Consider the following 19389-nt stretch of genomic DNA (forward strand, 5'->3'; position numbering starts at 1 on the left):
TTAATTTAATGTAGTAAATTTTAATAATCTTTTCCTTTATGGCTATTGCTTTTAGTGTCTCAGTTCCTTTAATGGAACAGTCCATCCATCTCCCCACTGATCTGCAGTGCCCTCTCCATTATAAATCCAGTTTTCATATATATGCAAGGGCCTATTTATAGGGTCTTTATTTTGTCCATTAGTCTATTTGTTTTTTGCTGTGCTAATTAGTTACTGGCATTGTTATTTTAATTTTACAAGTCTCAGTATCCAGTAAGGGAAGTCCTCCTACTTTGTTCTTTTACTTTAGGAGTGTCTTGACTATAATTGGACCTTTGTTCTTCCATATAAATTTCAGATTTAGCTTGTCAAATTCCACAGAGTTTATCTATTGGGAGTTCAACTGTAATTGCATTGGATCAACATACTTACTAATATCTTTTCTCACTCTTCCTTCTTGCATCTCTGACTTTAACATCTGAAATCATTTCCCTTTTATCTGAAATATATACTCTCCCTTATACTGAAATATATCTTATGTTTTTTAGTGAAGGTCCATCTATTAGTTATTATTTATCTAAAAATACATTTATTTCAACCTCATTTCTTAGAGTTTGCCCGCTCAATAACACATTTAAAGCATTTTATACACGTTTTATATCTTATCTGACTTTTTCACTTGTTTTTCGTCAGGACAATGATTCAGGCTCTCTTGTCTTCCATACCGCCTGGAGCATGGTTCCTGGGATTTTTTTTCAGTTTTTGCTGTGTTTTGTTTTTTTAATACAACAACCTTTAGAATATTTTTTAATTGCAGAGAAGAAAAGGGGGAAAAAATCTGGTTATCTCCTTGTACAGATAACTTCATGTTAACAATTAAAAAATTAAATAATGAAAAAGTAATATGTCTAAGGTTAAAATTTAAAAATTTAACAGCACAGAAAGTAAACATTGAAATCTCCCTCCCTGCATCCCACCCTCTACCCATCTCCTCAACCTGTTAAGTTTCTTTTGATTTCTTCCAGAAAAATATTTTGCATATCTCCATATTTCTACTGATATACTCATTTTTAAATGTTACATATATTATATATATATATATATATATATATATATATATATATATATATGCCTTTTGCATTTTTGATATAATGTATTTCAGTTGTCGTTCTACATCAGCATTTACAACTTATGCACAGTATTCTGTCATATGGATATACCATAATTTATTTAAGCAGTCACCTAATTTTCTAATTGCTATTAAAAAAAAGAAAAAGTCCAGTGATGCTCTTTATCTATATTCTTAGCAGGCATTTGGGATCATATCTGTAGGTTCAAGTCCTGACACTGGAGAATGCTGGGTCAAAGGATATGTATTTTTAAATTTTTGATCCTTAAAAAATATATTACTTTTAGAACCTCTGTAATGCAGACTAAAATCCAGTTTCATTAAAATGAAGTACCTTGAAAGCTCCCTCCCTTTTCACCTCAGACCTGCTCCCGCATTCTGTGCATGCATACATGGATTAAAAGTCTACAGAAGGCTAATTTAGGATATAAATTAAATGCTTAAAATAATTTTTTCTCATTAGTCCCAGAGACCTTCATGTGTAAAAATTAACCCATCTGCACCAGAAGGACACTAAACACATTAACAGTGTTAATCTTCAGAGAAATAAATTACAGTCATCCCTTGGTGTCCATAGGGGATTAGTTCCAGGACCCCCGAAGATACCAAAATCTGAGGATGCTCAAATCCTTCATACCAAATGGTATAGTATTTGCATATAACTTACACTCATTCTCCTGAATGTTTTAAGTCATTTCTAGATAACTTATAATACCTAATACAATGTAAATGCTATGTAAATAGTTGCCTGGGTGCACCAAATTCAAGTTTTGCTTTTGGGAAGTTTCTGGAATTTTTCTTTTTTTCGAATATTTTTGATCTGCGGTTTGTTGAATCCACGAGTGTGGAACCCACAGATAAAGAGGGCTGACTGTAGTTAAAATGTTTGTAACTTGGATTATAGAATTTACCATTCTGCCTTGCATTTCTTCTCTATGGAAACTTCTTTACCTCACTAGGTAAAGATTACCCTGGAGGATGGAAACCGTGTTCTGTTACTATCACAGTCTCATGGACATTATATATTCTCAGTGAATATTTGTTTAAATAAGTTGAGTTTAACCCCTTGATATAAACAGATAAAAGTTTATGTTGTTCAAAGGAAATGTTCTTCTTGGGATAGGGAGAGTTGGATAGAGAGAGGTTAAGTTCAAAGACCAAGTACAACATGAGGAATATTTCCCTCTCATGTAGGTCTAGAAACAAAGACCATAAATGGCTTCTGGCTCCTTAACAGTAGGGCACATTTCTCAGCTTTGGAACAATTATTTGTAGAAGTAATGAATGAGTAAATAAATTATTCAATGGCTCACTAATTTAAGATGTAGGACAGGCCCTGGCTACTTTTCTGATTTCTTTACAGTGTTTTAAAACTATAGTCAAGGAGGAAAAATGTTTGTAGCATTCCGACATAATTTAAAATACAGGTTTGGATGTGACTTGTTTCTGTTCAGATAAATTTCTAATTTGCAAAGCCTCGAGGGACACCTGGTATTTGCCTTACCATCAACTTTAAGGGACAGCTGTATGGTATAAATGGAAATATACGTAGGCAATATATTTTTTTAATTCTTGACAAGATGGTACGTTCTATTCCATGCCCTCCCACTCCCCAAAAAGAGGGAGATTTATTTTAAGTACTTAGAAGGCTGACTTTTTTGAGGAAGGTGCAGAAAGTCATCTTATCTCTGTTTCTCAGCACAGTTGTCAGAATTACTCCTGTTAAATTACATCAGGGCAACAATAGCCTCTGAAAACTATTTCTGAGTGTTACCTGTTTATCAGAGGTGTTTTGGTAAACCACTTGGCCTCAAATGAAACGAAAATCATCTACTTTCTGTGATGAGTAATTCAGAACTCTCTGATTAAACATTTTTTAAAGCCTCCGAACAATTTTATCAAGCTGGCCTAGGAGGAAATTTTGAAACCTGTCAACCATGTGTGTATTTCTCTCTGTTTATTAGCTATTTTTCCTGAAAGGTGTATAAGTTGGAATTTCATGTCCATTTCTGTATTCTTTTTGATTAGCGTTGTCATTTCAGGAGGGATTTGAGACTACAACTGTTCACTTTTGTTTTCATTTCTCAGCCACGTGGCCACTGTCTCAAGTAGTAGCTCTGGACTGGGAGTCCAAAAAAACCTCTGTCCCGTGATCACGTGGGCCTGTCATTAGCGGTGTGGACAAGAGACCTAACCCCTTTGGTTCTCAGTGGCCTCATAGGTTAGGGATTCAGTCACCTCTGAGCACCCTTTTCACTCTATGATTCTGGTTAAATGTCTTCAACTATCAATACAAAAGTAAAGGTTTATGTGGATTTCATAATCTTCCTAGTTCCTAAAAGAGCCCTGGCCCTTTCTTTCATCACTTGTACATTTAGGTCTGCAGTTTGAACTTTCAGAAGGTCTCTTTACCCTTTATGAGAAACTGGCCTATGGGTTGGGTATGCCATCACATGGGACAGCGAGTGCCTTTATTGTGTGTCTGAAACACCAGGCTAATGATTTTTTTTTTTTTTAATAAATTTATTTACTTATTTATTTTTGGCTGCCTTGGGTCTTCGTTGCTGCACGCGGGCTTTCTCTAGTTGCGGTGAGGGGGGGCTACTCCTCATTGCGGTGCGCGGGTTTCTCACTGCAGTGGCTTCTCTTGTTGCGGAGCACGGGCTCTAGGCACGTGGGCTTCAGTAGTTGTGGCTCGCGGGCTGTAGAGCACAGGCTCAGTAGTTGTGGCACACGGGCTTAGTTGCTCCGCGGCATGTGGGATCTTCCCGGAGCAGGGCTCGAACCTGTGTCCCCTGCATTGGCAGGCAGATTCTTAACCACTGTGCCACCAGGGAAACCCCAGGTTAATGATTAAGCTGGAATTGATGTCAACAGGAAATTTGCAAAAGGAGAAATACAAGTGATCAATAAACATACTACAAAATGTTTAGCTCGCTGGCAGCAAAAGGAATACAAAATAAACAGCAGTGAGGTACTGTTTTCCATATAGCATCCCAATGAGAGCAGCTCTCTCATATACTACAAGGCAATTGCCAACAGGCTTCATGAAAAGCATTTTGGCAGTATATAGTGAGAGCTTTAAAAATAGTCAGACTTTTGGATACTATTTGCACTTCTAGAAATCTATCCTAAAGAAATAATCAGAAATGCAGACTTATACAGCAAAGTGTTCCTGTAAGTATTACTTCAAGTAGCTAAATACCCTGAACCTAAATGCCCCAAAATGCTGAGAAAGGGCAAAGTATACCCCATCTGTATGGAGGATTCTTGTACAACTCTTTAAAATTATATTACAAAGAATGTTGAATAACATGGAGAAATACATCTGAAGTAATGAGAAGTGAAAAAAGCAAGATAGAAAATTGTAGATAGTTTGATTATCTCTGTCTTTATATGTACACACATACCAATACACATACACAAAGCAAGAGAAAAGACTAGAAAAAATTATGTCAGCATGCTAACACTATTTTTCTCTGGATGGTGAGCTTATTGATGATTTTATTATTTTTTAATGGATTTTTTTCCAGATGTTATACAACGATTATGTAACTTTATAACAGAAAATAAAGCGAAGTCATTTACAGTTTATATTCTGAAGCAGGGAAGTGCACTGGGCCTGCCAGTGTGACTTGTGAGTGTGAGGTTGGCACCAGCCTTGGCTGCTCGTCACCAGGATGCTGGAAGGCACAGAGGGGCACACTCGGTGGGGGTGCGTGTCTCTGCTCCTCTCCACTGAACTGGGGTCAGGAAGCCTTTTCTCCCCCTTTGTGACAGACAGCTGTAACGCGGAATCTTGTCAGTTTTTGTCTTTGCTCTTTCATACAACTCAGACACTAAATTCCCTGAATCGACTTTCTCCCTGCAGTTCGCAAACAACAAAGAGTGGGGTGGCGTGGGAAGCTGCTGCTCCCGTGCTAACAGCCACCTGCTGACCATTGAGAGCTCAGCAGGCCCCCATCCATGGTCGGGGAACTTTTTCTGATCACACCAGAAATGGAGCTATTGGGAAAAGGCAAAGGAAGAGAAGAAAAGCCTTACTTGAGTCTCGCTGTAATGCTAAGGCTTCCTTCCATGCCCCTGGCTAGCTGCTAGGAAATGGAAACCGTGATATTTTAAGATGAGCCATGTCTTGATACTTAGAAACGGGCTAATTATGTGAACATGATGGTCCTAGACTCAGGGTAGGGACGAAGAGCAAGGTGAACTTAGTCTGAAAAATCCCAGTTAGAGACTGTTTTCAGAGATCCATGGCTTTCTGTTTTCTTTTTTCCAGATCTATAGTAGCTGCCTGACCAGGCAGGAGAGTGGGTAGCAGGCTCTCCAGGTCTTCTTAAGTAGGGAAATGTCATCCGCAGTGACTAGTTAGGGCTCTGATGGATCCTGAGATTCTTTTAGCCCATCTTGGTTAATGCACTCCTTTATGCAGTGAGTTTTACAAGGGTGCTTAAAATAGCTTATCTATGTTCTGAAATTCCTTGTTAATCCTAAGAATTAGTAACCTTCCTCCCTCTCTCCCTGCCTCACACCCACCCTCCCTTCCTTCCTTCTTTCCTTCCTTGAACAAAGGTGCCTTTCAATGACCAGCAGGTATTCATGGTAATTTCTGAATTAGTGCAGTCCAAACTATCAAGGAAACAGTGAAGATTCCATCCCTTTTCATCATTCTGATTGCATATAGCTGTGCTGCGGTACAAACAAAGGTAATCGATCTCTAGGGGTGGTATTGAAGGAGTGAGAAGAAAGCTGACTCAGCAAAGAGCACAAATTTGTATTCATGAAAGTGAAACCATCTAGGCCTTCCTCAAGGTAGATGCCCTGCAGAACACCTCCACCTTTAATGGCTTCAGAGTCAGAAGGGGTTTGTTGGTGGTTTAGAGTTGCAGACTTTTCACTTTCTTTTTTTTTTCTTGTTTTTAATTTACTTTAATTTATTTTAAAAATCACAGAAGTCATGAATATGCATGTATCCTTAGCTTAAAACTTCCCAATTTTGCTGTTCAGGGAGACGCTGCTTTGGGAAAGATCCCTGGCGTTCTCCTTACTTGCTGTCAGTAATAATAAATCCTTCCTTCTCTTGAAAAATAACTAGCTAACTAACTAACTAACTAAATAAATAAATATCACAGAAGGACAAATGCATGTTTAAAAAAATTCAAACAAGATGAAAGTGCATTAATACTGTCCACCCCCCTGTTCCCCGGTTTGTGTATTTGTTGTCCAGTTTTCCCTTCAGAGGGAAGCTTGGAAGAGGGCTGTTGAGAAAGGCCCAGGAGCTAGAGTGGGTGGGAGCAGTGACCAGGGAGATGGTGGGCGGGTCCCTGGGACGTGGCCTGGCTGGACAGGTGTCCCCGGGCTCCTTCGGAGGGGTCTGGGACCCAGGTACATGGCCTGGTCATGTTGGTCCCTTGCGGGCACCAGCAGCGTGACCCACTCAAAGTGGAGGAGGGCGCCACCTGCAAGAGAAAGTGCCGTTTGCACTCCTGACCTTGCTGGAACGCCTCCTGTTACCTTCAAATGGAGGAAAGTAGAAGCTTGGGTGCCCAGGCGTGGCCATCATCTTAACCCAGTGGAGACGTTGTTCCCAGACTTTAAAAACATTCACTCTTCACTTTCTTATAAAGCTCCCTGCTATACACAGTCATTATGATGTGTGAATAACTTGTTTGCTTATACAAGTTTGTTCCCAGGTACCATTTGTTGAATGAATGAATGAATGAACAAATGGGAAATACATTAGTTACATTGTTGTGAATCTGAATAATGAACCTGGCAATGTGGTGTCATCTCTGCTCCAGCAGGACTAGGCTCCAAGTCTAGCAGGGCCCTTGATGTCCCCTTGTCCCCCATTCCCATGTACCGTGCTTCTCTATATCACACTTCATGCCTCCTCCTTGTGGTGGTGGCGGTTTATGAGCATGTCTTGGGCCACTCATTTTACTGTAAGCTCTTTGATTAATTTCAGAGGGCTCTGTACCCAGTTGTCGCTCAAATACAAACGTGACTCCTCATTCTGGGCTAAACTACACCTGAGGATGGATGGAATAAGAACCAGCTTCCTAGAGCCCTTTGGCCCTGGAAGAGTGGAGGGAGAATCACTGGGGAGTGAGCAGGATTCCAGGACCTGGGAAGCGCCCCTCCCCACTGTGGAATTTCTCTCTCTCTCCCACTCTCATTCCCTGCTGATCTTCCCAAGGGCTTGAAATAGAAAGAGTTTGAAATCTTTGAGGGTGCCTCTCTCTGCAAAAAGGTCCTGGCCCCACCTGGAAGCCATAGCATCCAGTGCCCACTCTTCATCCCCTTTCTTCCTTCATCTCTTGTCCCCTCCACATTGTCCCCCCCCTGCTGCTGGCAGATTTATTTATTCATTCATTTCAAACCAGTTACATTAATTGAGCATCTACTATGAACTGGGCGCTGGGAGGGGTTTTCACGGCTCCTCTTCTTCCTCCTCCTCCTCCTCCTCCCTTTCAGGAGGAAGACAGGCAGCAGTGCAACTCACCTGAATACAGTGACATGTAATATCTGCCCAATGCCGTCACAGGCACAACACTGGACACACCGAGGAAAAAGCAACTAATTCTGACCAGGAGGGCCTGAGATGCCTTCACAGTGGAGGTGGCATTTGAGTCAAGCCTGGAAGGGGGAGTAGAGTTTTGACAAATGGGCAGTTTTGATAGCACTTCAGGGAACAGTGTGAGTGAGGACATGGAAGCGCATATGGGCAACATGTAGAAAGAGCAAAGGAAGCGAAAAGGGAGGGATAGAAGTCCGATGGCCAAGCCGGCAGTTTGGACTTGATGTGGCAGGAGTTGATCTTCAGATCTGACTGGACTCTCTGTTCCTCCTTCCCAGCTCTGAGAGTGGTCAGGCATTGGTTTGGTTCAGTGATAGCAGACAGGCTGGCTCCCTGAGGGCAGGGATTGATTTGCCCACCATGACATCCCTAATGCCTGGCTCAGTGCCGGAGTCATAGTCAGCACTCAATAAATACCTGCCGAATAAATAAATGATAGATTTCACAGGGTAACTCTGCTTTCTGAGGACGTGATACCAAGAATTCTGAGCCTCGGCCTGAGTCCACCAGGAAGTGCTGCCATGGATCAGTGATGGGGCGGGAGGGGCACTGGGGCAGTCTTGCCATCCCCGCACTAGATGACACCTCCAGCCATCCCTGCAGTGCTTCGGCCCTGGGAGAAGAAGGTAGCCCAGATGAGCCTCAGCTATCAAGTTGTGTTGTTGCTAACTTTTGGGAATTAAGATTTATTCATTTAACTGGCAGGCCTTGTTTTGGGCGTGCTGCTGTGTGAGAAGGGTATGCCTGCCATTCTGGGGAAGGCCTCCAGTGTGGACGCTCCCCTGAGATCCCTCATTCTGAAAGGCTTAGAAGTGGTTTTGAAACAGGCAGAACTCATCTGTGGTGTTAGCAGCCAGGCTGGTGGTGCCCATGGTGGGGAGATGTTGCCTGGAAGTGGGAGGAGGGGGCCTTCAGAAAGTAGGTCACATTCTGATCTTTGACCTGGGTACTGGTTACACAGGTGTGTTTAAGTTGTGAAAATTCCTCACGTTTTACCCGTAGGAATTATATGCTTCTCAGTATGTGTGCTTTACCTCATTTAAAAGTTTACTTTTAAAAGAGAGAGAGAGTTGTAAAAGATGAGGCCTGAGGAGTGCAGCCTTAGGCGGAAAGGCTGGAGTTAGGGTCAAGATTCCGGCAGGTTGCAATTCTGTCCATTCCCAGAAGGGGGCAGCATTGTGCCACTTGATAACCTGCAAGACTGGAGAACAAGCTCCTTGTTTCTGACCCCGCCCCTTCAGGAGGCTTAACGCTACTGATTTTGATCATCCTACTGGTCTTTATCTTTGGGATCCAGATTATTCCCTCCCTCCTTGCATCCCAAAGACATCTTTTTTCTTTCTCTTAAGAGTGACCAAAGCCATGTACTCAAAGTGAGAAAACAGAGGAAAAACCTGGGATTTCCCTGGTGGTGCAGTGGTTGAGAGTCCACCTGCCAATGCAGGGAACACAGGTTCGATCCCTGGTCAGGAGGATCCCACATGCTGCGGAGCAACTAAGCCCGCGCGCCACACCTGCTGAGCCTGCGCTCTGGGGCCCGCGAGCCACAACTACCAAGCCTGTGTGCTGCAACTACTGAACCCCGTGCGCCTAGAGCGCGTGCTCCGCAGTAAGAGAGGCCACCACAATGAGAAGCCCACGCACCGCAACAAAGAGTAGCCCCTGCTCACCACAACTAGAGAAAGCCCATATGCAGCAAAGACGATCCAAACACAGACAAAATAAATAAATAAATAAATAAAGAGTAGTATTAAAAAAAAAAAAAACAGCAAATTCATCCTCCTGCCACTGAGCACAGCAGGGACAAGGTTGCACTCTGTCTCTTTTGTGTTAGGCAGCAGCGTGTAAAATTATTTGAGGAAGATTCTTGAAAGATAAGCTAGTGCTCAAAAATGTGCATCCTGGGCGTGTGAGAAATCAGCCCCGTCGAGCCACTGATGGCCAGTGAAGGCACCAGTGGGGCTTGGGGAGGCATCCCTTCTGTGTAGAACACTTGTGCAGTTTGCTTTGTAACCAGTCTCTTCATCTGCCCAATGAAACGTAGCCATACGATTTTCTCCTTCTGTTTTAAAACTGTGTTGTATTGTTTCTGTAATGAGGCTAAAATTCAGGTGCCACCTCAAATTGGATGGAAGGCAAAGATGGCTTCAGGAGCTGGCAGCCCCAAACATCCCGTGTCTTCCTCCTTCCATCCCGCCATCCGTCTGTTCATTCGCATTTGTTCATCCATCCATCCATGTTTTGAACATGTTTAAAGAGCCTGTTGTCTGTTGAGTACAGTGCTACGTGCTGGGGATAGAGGGAAGGACAAGAGAATGCTCCTTGCCACGGTGCGGGTAGGGCGGGGGGCGGACGGGTATTTATGTTGTAATCACAGTGCCACCTGGTCATGCTCTTCACGGCGGCAGGGTGTGCTGGACGTGGCAGGGCACAAAGGAGGGTTCGGAGCTGCGTGAAGGGGACTGTGTGCAGGGTACAGGGACAGCCACCAGAGAAGGGGTTGCCTGAGCTCAGTGGTAAAGGTTGGGTCCAGGTTTCCCCAGGAACCCAGGCTGAGGTGGGCAGTCCTGCTGAATCCTAGGAAGCACGGCACATTCTGGGAATGGCCAGGTGTCCGTGTGACCTCTGTGAGGAGCAGGGGCATCTAGATGTGAGAGGAGAGGCCAGGAAGGTAGATGGGGCTGATGGTAGAGAGAACTGCATGCTTGGTCTGTGGGTACAGTTCCCTGAGCTTCCTGAGGAAAATGCAGATCTGGGTCCTTGGGCATCAAAACCCCCACCTACCCTGGATACAGCTCATGTGGCCCGAGGACACAAGGTTCCCGCAGTATCTATGCCAGTGTTCCTGAGAAACAGGGACCCCAGACACCATTGCTCCCCCTTCAAGGTGCTTCTGTATTAAAATGCATCATGAGATCCAAGTGCATTGTATTTTTAAATCATTTTTCATATCTTCCCATCACTCACATTTTCTGGGGATCTTGCTGGGATGTGGCACAAAAGGATGTCATTCTGCCAGTGGTGACATTGCTGGTAGAATTTCTTGGAGGTGGAAGGAAGGCAGTTTTATGACTCAAAATAGCTTATTATTAAGATAGATCTTAGAGCCGGAACAATGGGGTGACTATTTTTATGCGTATGCACATGTGAAATTTCTTCCAAATTAACACGGTACCATGCTGGACGGGCCCTGTGACACTGAATAATCTGACTGAGGCTTCAAAAATACGTGTTACATTTCCATTTGATGTTAAATATATGGGTCTTTTCCACGTTGGAAAATACCCCCACACACACACATACCACCAAACTCACACATGCACACACGCATACATACACACGCTCATAACAAGATTTTAAAATACGAAGGCCAGGAGTCCTTTTTTTCTAGCTGACCTTCATCTTTTTCCCAGTCAGCCTCTTTGTTCCACTCTGTCCCTCTGAATCCACTAGAAAGTTTCCTTTAAACTGCCTCTGTCCACACAGCTGCTGTGACAGGGGCTGCACAGTGTACAAATCAGAGGCCTGTCGAGAGGCCTTACCCTGTATCAGGGTTCATCTACATGAGCCTCGAGTGTGAAATGAGATCCTGTTAAATTAACAAAGACAGCGCCCTCTACCTCCATCACTAGAGCTAGGTTTGTGGTCTGCTTGGCCTCTTTGAGGTTATTGGGTTTTTGAGCCTCTAAATAAAAGCCATTCCATGTAAGTGAGCTTGAAGCACCCGAGGGTTTGTACATCAATAGGCTCGTCACGCTGGGGGTGATATTGGTGGAGAACATCAATCTGTCCTCTCATTCAGACGTTCCTGCCTGCTGCTTTGTAAGAGTGAAATACAGGCATGTGCTCTCAGCAGAGGTTTCCACAAATCTTTGAGTTTGGCATAGCTCTTGCTCGCATGCTTCAAAACTGAGTAACAATTTCAAACCTGAAACAAAGTAATTTCAGTTGGAGGGTCAACCCCTGCTTGTCCTCTTAAAAGAAAACATCTATAGTTCACTATTCAGCCAGTAAGGGTGTGACTAAAACAGCTTTTTAAAACATAGGCACTATTAAAAAAAAAAAGGCACTATAAATAAATTGTAATCCACCCATATGTAAAATGCTAGATAGATGTTTAAAAAATGAAATAGATCTGGGGAATTCCCTGGCCGTCCAGTGGTTAGGACTCAGTGCTTTCACTGCTGGGGCCCCGGGTTCAATTCCTGGTTGCGGAACTAAGATCCTGAAAGCCTCTCGGAGCAGCCAAAAAAAAAAGGAAATAGATCTGTATGGACTGATAATAACTGCCTCATCAGAGGGGAATAGGCCTGGGAAGGCGGGGGCAGGGGTGTTTGAATTTGAACAGAAAGGGCATATTCATATATAATTTGTATGATTTAAAATTTTTAAAAAGAATATAAGCAGGCACTGTATAAAAGTTAAGGAAAAAGTAATCTTCTTGAGCAAAACCCCAACATAAACCTGTCTGTGTCCTCCTGAGCCCTTCATTACTCCGGGCTCAGCATAACTGACATTTGTACAGACCTTTAAAATTTACAAGTATTTTCATGCAGTCATTTCATTTAATTCTCCCAACAACCCTTTGAGGCAGGTTTTTAAAATCCCCATTTTACAGAGGAGCAGACTGATCCTCAGAGTAAGTGACTTGCCTTGGCTCATAAACGTCTTTGAGAAGCAGAACAGAGATTCAGATCCAGGCCTTCCAGATGCGAGGCCGGGTGTTCTTTCCACTTTGCCACATCGGAAAGTAGTTAATTTCTTCTGATTTGACTTAATTTCCTTATCGCTTATTTGTAAGGAGCCATTTGTTCAAGTTGGATTTACAAGTGGCATTGGTCAGCCTGTTTTCACGCAGGGCAGTTATCTCTACTCATCAGCTGGTAAGGCTGGTACTGCTGTTTTCTGGATGCTTTGAACCCTTGCCCCACCAGTTTTCTTTTTCTGTTATCTTTCCTCAGAGAGCCTTTTCATAAACTGCTGGCCCAAGGCCTTGTCAAGGGGCAGACATTCCGCCTACCATCTGGACAGTATCTACAGCGAGAGGAAGTAGATCTCACAGGTAAGAATGGCCCATCTAGTCCCATCCAGGTGCTCACAGAAAACCAAACAGGAGAACGCTGCCAGGCCCTGGCTGGGCAGGAATCCAGGAGAGCGACCATTTAGACTCACGGTCTCAGAGCCTCAGCTGGCTCTGGGCTGGCGCCCTCTGAGGCTGAGGCTGGCTGCCCCTCAGCCCCGTCCCATCCAGCTCAAGTGTCGGTTCAGTTTCTGGAAGTGTTTTCTTTTGTATATAACATGGAGTCAACTCTGGCATCACCTCCTGTCCTAGCCTGTGTTTGACAGCCCATCTCAGGGACAGAGCCCCCAGACACAAGAGACATTCTTGTAAGACTGGGGCATTCTCGGCACATCTCCCCACGTGGTCTAGAGGGACATTTCAGAACGTCAGGGGCGACCACTCTACTTGGGCCCCCAGGTGGAATTCCTCCCCCTGACCCCCTGGACTTCCCCTTCTCCCAGCTTTCCCAAGCCTTTTCCTTCCACCCTGTGTTTTCACTCATCCTCAAAGATCTCTAGGTGGCATGATGAGGATGTATCATGTGCACCCAGCATACAAATAAATGACATGTTAGAAAATTGGGAGGTGGCTGTGAGAAACTCTGGCCATTAAATTTAGAATAACTCATGCTTAATGGATGAAATTAGGTAAACCCAACAACCCCTTAAATGGTAGGCAGCCTCCCAAGCCAAACACTAGAGAGAAGGTTTAGGTGGAAGCAGGCAATGGGATTACCTAGTTAAAGCAGTAATTCCTCAGGGTTTGGAAGGGTCACCATGGTCCTTGGGAGAAAAAGAAGCTGGAGAAGCAGAAATTGGCAGTGTTTCTCCAACACTTGCCAGAGGGAAAGGAGCTAAATCCAGGGGACACATAACTTTTAGCTGTTGGTGAAGGGCTCTCTGTGTCATGGGCAGGGCTGCTACGTATGACTGTGCAGTTTGTGCAACGCACAAAGGCAGCCGGCTGAGGGGGTGAGCAGGGCCCGAGATCCAGCCACTCACCCAGCTATACACCTCAGGGCCACATCTGCCAAGAGGGGGCACCTTTTTCTAACTTCTCAACTTCTCTGCCCAGAAAGATGCCTTTTTCCTAATTTTCACAGCAGTGTTATAAAGGCTTGCTGCAGCCTGGACGGGGGGTGTGGGGTAGAGGGGGCAGTGGTTCCCTGATCCTCACCACAGCTTGGATAAAACATCTTCCAGGACTTCAGTCTCCCTTTGCTCTGATGTCACGGGGTCAAGCATTGTTGTGAACATCTTTTCCCTTCCCACGCAGACTTGCCCCCAGGGGGAGAATATGTACGTGGATCAGCAAGGGCAGGCATCTGTCTCCTTAGTGGGTGTGCCTCTCATGAAATAATGGAGTTGGCTTGTAGGTATATAGGGAGTGAGTTTGGTTGCTGTTAGAGGGAGTATTTAGCTGGAAGGAACAGAAATCCACACAAAGGCAGGTTTCGCACAGGGATGTAGGGACATCGCCCAAACCCAGCTGCAGGAAGTACAACATGTAGGAAGCCGCCGGGCCACTCCTCTCTCCTCTCTCTTTCTCGAGCCTCCAGTTCCTCTTCCTGCTCCTCTCTGTTCTGCCGTGTTCTCCTTCCTCTGCCAGGCTCGGATTCTGCTCTCCCTAATTTCAATTTACAAAGTGACCTTTGGCAGCCGCAGAGCCACGTCTTGCCCCATCTCTTCAGGACCTTCTGGTTCCAGTGCCCAACAGCATTGAGACAGAGTTTCTGTCTCTTAGTTCCAATTCCTGAGAAGGAGGCTTAGCCTTCTCAGATGTCCTTCCTGGTCCCAGCCACTGGAGCTTGGCAGCAAGGTCACCTCATCCAAACATGGCCATGGAAGGCCTCCGCCATCAGCACCATCTGGACCGATGGTGTGTGGGTGGGGAGGAGACAAAGAACAGGGCTCCACAACAGGACACCACGTTTACTGTGAGCCCAGCGGCCTAACTCCATGCATGGGCCTCGATGGTGCGAGATCATGTTCTATAATTGCTCACCCAGTATTTTCTTATTGAATATACTGTTATAGAACCAATTCGGCATCACACATCCCCTACCGATGCAATTTTCTGGTGTCTAGGTTCTGTTCCTGTTCATGCAAACACGAGGGAGAAGTTAGAGGTAACTTGGGAGAAGATGAGCAAATCCAAGCACAATGGCGTGGACCCCGAAGACGTCGTGGAGCAGTACGGCATTGACACCATCCGGCTGTACATCCTTTTCGCCGCCCCTCCTGAGAAGGATATCTTGTGGGACGTAAAGAGTAAGTCACCTTCCTCTTCCCAGCCTGCCTCCTCCGTGATCCGCCTCAGTGCCGAAGGAATTCAGGGAAGGAAATATCTTTGCTGAGTCAATAGTAGGGTTCTAGGAATCAGCTCTGTGAAGCAAGTAGCAATTTGCCCAACATCCTGTGCCATTCCTAGGCCAGTTTTCTCAGATGTAATGAGCCTCAAGCCTTTGGGGAAGCTCCCTGTGACTGCAGACTCCCAGTCCTCACCACAGCCCTGCTGACCCAGCCCCCAGGGCAGGGCCCCAGAGCCTGCCTTCAATGAGTCTGTGGCGTTCTCATGCAGGTTCTACGAGGATCCCACTTTGGAAACGTTTCCTTGAGCCAGACTGGCGTTTGTGGTACTCCTGGGCCCGCTGTGGTCCGCAGAGGCCAGTCCCCTTTTGGTCTAACCTGAAAGGTTTTTTCTAGAATTGTGTCATTGCCCCTCACCAGTCCAGAAAACCCCGCATGGGGCCTGGTCCTGATGTTACCTGTGACCTCTTCAGTCACCCACAGTAGCCTTCAGAGGCCCCCGCAGGGGAGATTCGTCCCTCCAAAGTTGTTTAGACCTAAAATGGTGTGAGGTAAAATAATCTCAGGTATCTGGATATCCTAGAATAAGCTGTCCAACAGTAATCAGTAATTTAGTTTTCCTTCATGTGGTCTTATCCAAGTGTTATGGGAAAAAGAAATCAGGTGCCTGGAATCACCGTTCAGTTCAGCACACCATTTCTAGTGAGAAGTGTGGTCTGGAGCAGTGGTCACAGACGCCAGTCCTGGAACTAGAATCCCTGGGGACACTCAGGCCCAGGTTCTGGCTCCCCAGCCCTCCCTGTGGGACCAGCTGCAGGAATCTGTTTCTAACAAGCCTTCCAGAAGATCCTGCTGTGCATCCAGGCTTGAGAATGTCTAGTCCAGTGGCTAAAGTGTAAAAGACCTGAACTGGCCCTAATTTGGTTAGCCATGTGACCCAGCGCCACCAGGCGAAGCTGTTCAACTTCTCCAGATCAGATGAACAGCTGATTTGATAAACACATCTGAAATATGTGATACGTACAGATCTGGCGAGGACAGGGGTTGTGTTAAAACACCTCAGGCTGTGTAGCACTGCAGCTGAGAGTGCGGTCTGTGGACCACTGCCGCCTCTGCATGTTACCTGTCCGCGTGAGATGGGGCACCTGCACCAGTGTAAGTCAACCCTGTCTCCAAGCACACTGTTAGTTCCGAGGACACTTTTGTCACAGCAAGCTTTCTTAACCAAAGAGGCAGTGCCCTGATGCACATCGTGGCCCAAGCTTCTAAGCTCGTTGTGGGCCAGTGACAGTTGGTGGAAACCCTTTGTGTAGCCCTGCCATCCTGTACTCTGAATATCTGGGGCTCTAAGAAATGATAGAGTCAGTCCTGGTCTGAGTTCCCAGACACTGGAAGCCAGGAAGGACCCTCCTCCGTGCCCTTGGAGCGATCCACTGGGCACAATGAAGTGTCTCTTCATTCACAGGTGCTTTGTCACTTAGGTGTAACCAAACCAATCATTCTCACATGTCTCTCTTTCTCTCTCTCATTCACTGACATTACACTCAGCCGACGCTCTCCCTGGGGTGCTGAGATGGCAGCAGCGTCTCTGGTCCTTGGCAACTCGATTTATCGAGGCCAGGGTTTCTGGGAAGGTTCCCAGGCCTCAGCTGTTGAGTAACGAGGAGAAAGCCGAGGCCAGGAAGCTGTGGGAGTACAAGAACTCCATCATCTCTCAGGTCAGAAACCTTCCAGGGGACACTGGTTGATTCTGTAACTGAGCCCTCGTGATCTGTGTGGCTCGCCCTGCCTTGGGGTGGGCACTCTGGGTCTTCCTCCTTTCTTATTATGGTGGCCCACTTGCCTTGATTAATTGGTCTTACTGCTTTGGGTATTTCCCCAAGGTGGAGCAACAGTGCAGACGTTGTCATGAACAGAGATGCTCTCAGGAAATGGCTCCCTCTAACGGTGCCTCCCATTTATCCATCCTGGATCTCAAGAAGCTGCCCACTTTCCATGTTTCCATATTTAACACATCCAGTAGAGAACCAAATTTAATATCATACTGATGACACACTGTATATGTTATAAAAACAGAAACAGAATTTTAGAGTTGAAAGGGGCTTGAAAAGACTCTCTTCCTTAGCCTCCTCATCATCCCGTCTGTGGGCAGAGCTGAGACACAGAGAGGTTAAATGTCTTATGAAAGTCACACAACCAGTGAGGAACTGAGCAGAGAGTTCCCTGATACTCAGAATAGCGGGTACTTTCCCACTCAGGTACTTCGTTACACAATGTTCACGTGAGTTATTGTGGGTTAAATTTTACAGGTAAAATAATTGTTCACTTTATCTTCTTAGAGAATAGTATATTATTCTCTAAATCATTTTAAAAGATTCTTCATTGATAGCATCCCTTTAAATTGTTCATCTAGAAGTCTGCTATAATACCATGACATTCACCTTTTTTAAGAACTTTGTGAAAAAATGTCATGTATCTTTGAAAGAAGGCCCTTAGGAAATCTGAAGCCATTTTTTAATGGGTACCAGATACCCCAAATTCTCCTTAGGCTGAATTTTTTTTTTTAAGTTGTGCTGATTCAAACTTTGAAAGTTAGCCAAGGTCACTTCGCTGGACTCTGGCAACTGATTACATTGAAGGAGCATGGCTTTTCCTCTGGTTTGTATAACCTACAGTGGCCCTGGGTCCAGCATGGTCTCATTTAGTGACACTTCTTCAGCTTTATTTTCATCCTCTCTACTATAGTGTAGAGAAACAGAGCTCACGGAATTGAATTCAGTGATCTGAGTGATGCCTGAATGATCGTTTTCATACCCCATATTTTCTCTTTGGATTTGGCAAATTCTTCTCTTCTGTCAGATAATGGAATTGGGTTATTTCAACAAGTTGGAAACTCTTGACATCTTAAGGATGTGTTATTTTTCTATATCTTTGCCCATGGTCAAAATTGAAAAGCACACCAACAGGAAAAAGCTGACAAATCGTATTTGTGTTCTTGTGTTGACTCCATATTTGAAAATGTAAAACTAACTTTATCCCATATACCAATAATCTTCACTGTGAATTGAAGTCATGTAACCACGGAGAAGTGACATCCTTTACCCCATCTCCTGTTTAATATTGTTTTGATGTTTGCTCATCAAATGGGTCCCGCCTCCTTTTCAGGTAATGGTCAATGTTTTCTTAGGCACCTACTATGGGAACCAACACTGTCCCAGATATGGGGGAAGAGTAACAGTCTTGAGTGGTGGAAAAAACATTGACTTTAATTTTAAAAACCTTTGTGCTGACGAAACATTAAAGTGACTATTTGAGATAGTGAATACACTTATAAATATCTTTTATTGCATGCATTTAGTTCCACTTTTTTTGGATAATTCAGTTTTTTTATGGAAAGCTTAAAGGAAATTTGAACAAAGTGAGTAATTCAACTTTTTACCAATAGGTGACTGCCCATTTCACAGAGGACTTCTCACTGAATTCTGCGATTTCTCAACTGATGGGACTCAGCAATGCCCTCTTGGTAAGTGGCCCGTCTGTGCTCATTTGCTGGTAACAGAGGAGGGAGCGTGGCTTCCAGTCACGTGGTGAGGTGGCCTGCAGCTCCTTGAGGGCAGAGACTATGCCTTTCTGGACGTTTTATCTCTGAAGTCTGGTGTATAGTAGGTGCCCCATAAAGTGAATGGGTGTGACTGAGTTAACTGATTAGCCACACCTCAGGAAGACACTGAGTGTTTGCAGGAACTGTTAAAGAATGGGGAACCCTGAGATCCCTGAGGGGGGCAAGAGGACCCCTGTCCTAGAGGTTCCACATTGCAGAACCTTTGAGCAAGTCTCTGTATTTCCCACTGGTTCTGTGCACATAGGAAACATAGCTGAGTGGTTAAGAATTAGGACTGACCTGGATTCTAATCTGGTCTCCATCTCTTGGTTAACCGTGTACCCAGGGACAGATGACTCTCCCTCTCTAACCCTCAGCTGCTTTATCTGTCAAATGGGGTAACAATACTGCCCTCAGAGGGTAGTAAAAACCAAATGAGTTAGCATCAGACCGCGGGCGTGGTTAAATGCTCAGTCAACAGTAATATATCTGCTCAGGAATTCCCTGGCGGTCCAGTGGTTAGGGCTCTGCGCTTCCATTGCAGGGGGCATGGGTTCGACCCCTTGTCTGGGAAACTAAAATCCTGCAAGCCACGCAGCATGGCCAAAAAGACAAATAGTAATATATCTGCTGTTGCTGCTCCAGCTATTTTTAATACTATGATTAAATGGGGAAAGTTCTTTGCCCAGAGCAAAAATGATGTTGAAGAGGTTTCTTCCTGCCTGTTTG

General features: G+C 44.8%; 2 protein-coding genes across 9 annotated transcripts in view; one reads left to right on the forward strand and one right to left on the reverse strand.

Annotated features, from left to right (window-relative positions):
- Nucleotides 1-19389, reverse strand: part of LOC309638721 (uncharacterized protein) — a gene marked incomplete at its 5' end in the record, with an annotated part of 364111 nt that overhangs the window by 295119 nt on the left and 49603 nt on the right. The window lies entirely within an intron of this gene.
- Nucleotides 1-19389, forward strand: part of LARS2 (leucyl-tRNA synthetase 2, mitochondrial) — a 170323-nt gene that overhangs the window by 122383 nt on the left and 28551 nt on the right. For all 8 annotated transcript variants that reach the window (XR_014251033.1, XM_082413855.1, XM_082413854.1 and 5 more), the window contains 4 exons: nt 12650-12750; nt 14838-15020; nt 16608-16777; nt 18505-18582. Coding sequence is in view for 7 of the 8 variants with exons in the window: in XM_082413855.1 (XP_082269981.1) it covers nt 12650-12750; nt 14838-15020; nt 16608-16777; nt 18505-18582 (532 nt within the window). In the remaining variant the exon portion in view is untranslated. The remainder of the gene's footprint in view (nt 1-12649; nt 12751-14837; nt 15021-16607; nt 16778-18504; nt 18583-19389) is intronic.

This window comes from Balaenoptera physalus (assembly GCF_965194825.1).
Source record: "Balaenoptera physalus genome assembly, chromosome: 11".
NCBI lineage: Eukaryota > Metazoa > Chordata > Mammalia > Artiodactyla > Balaenopteridae > Balaenoptera > Balaenoptera physalus.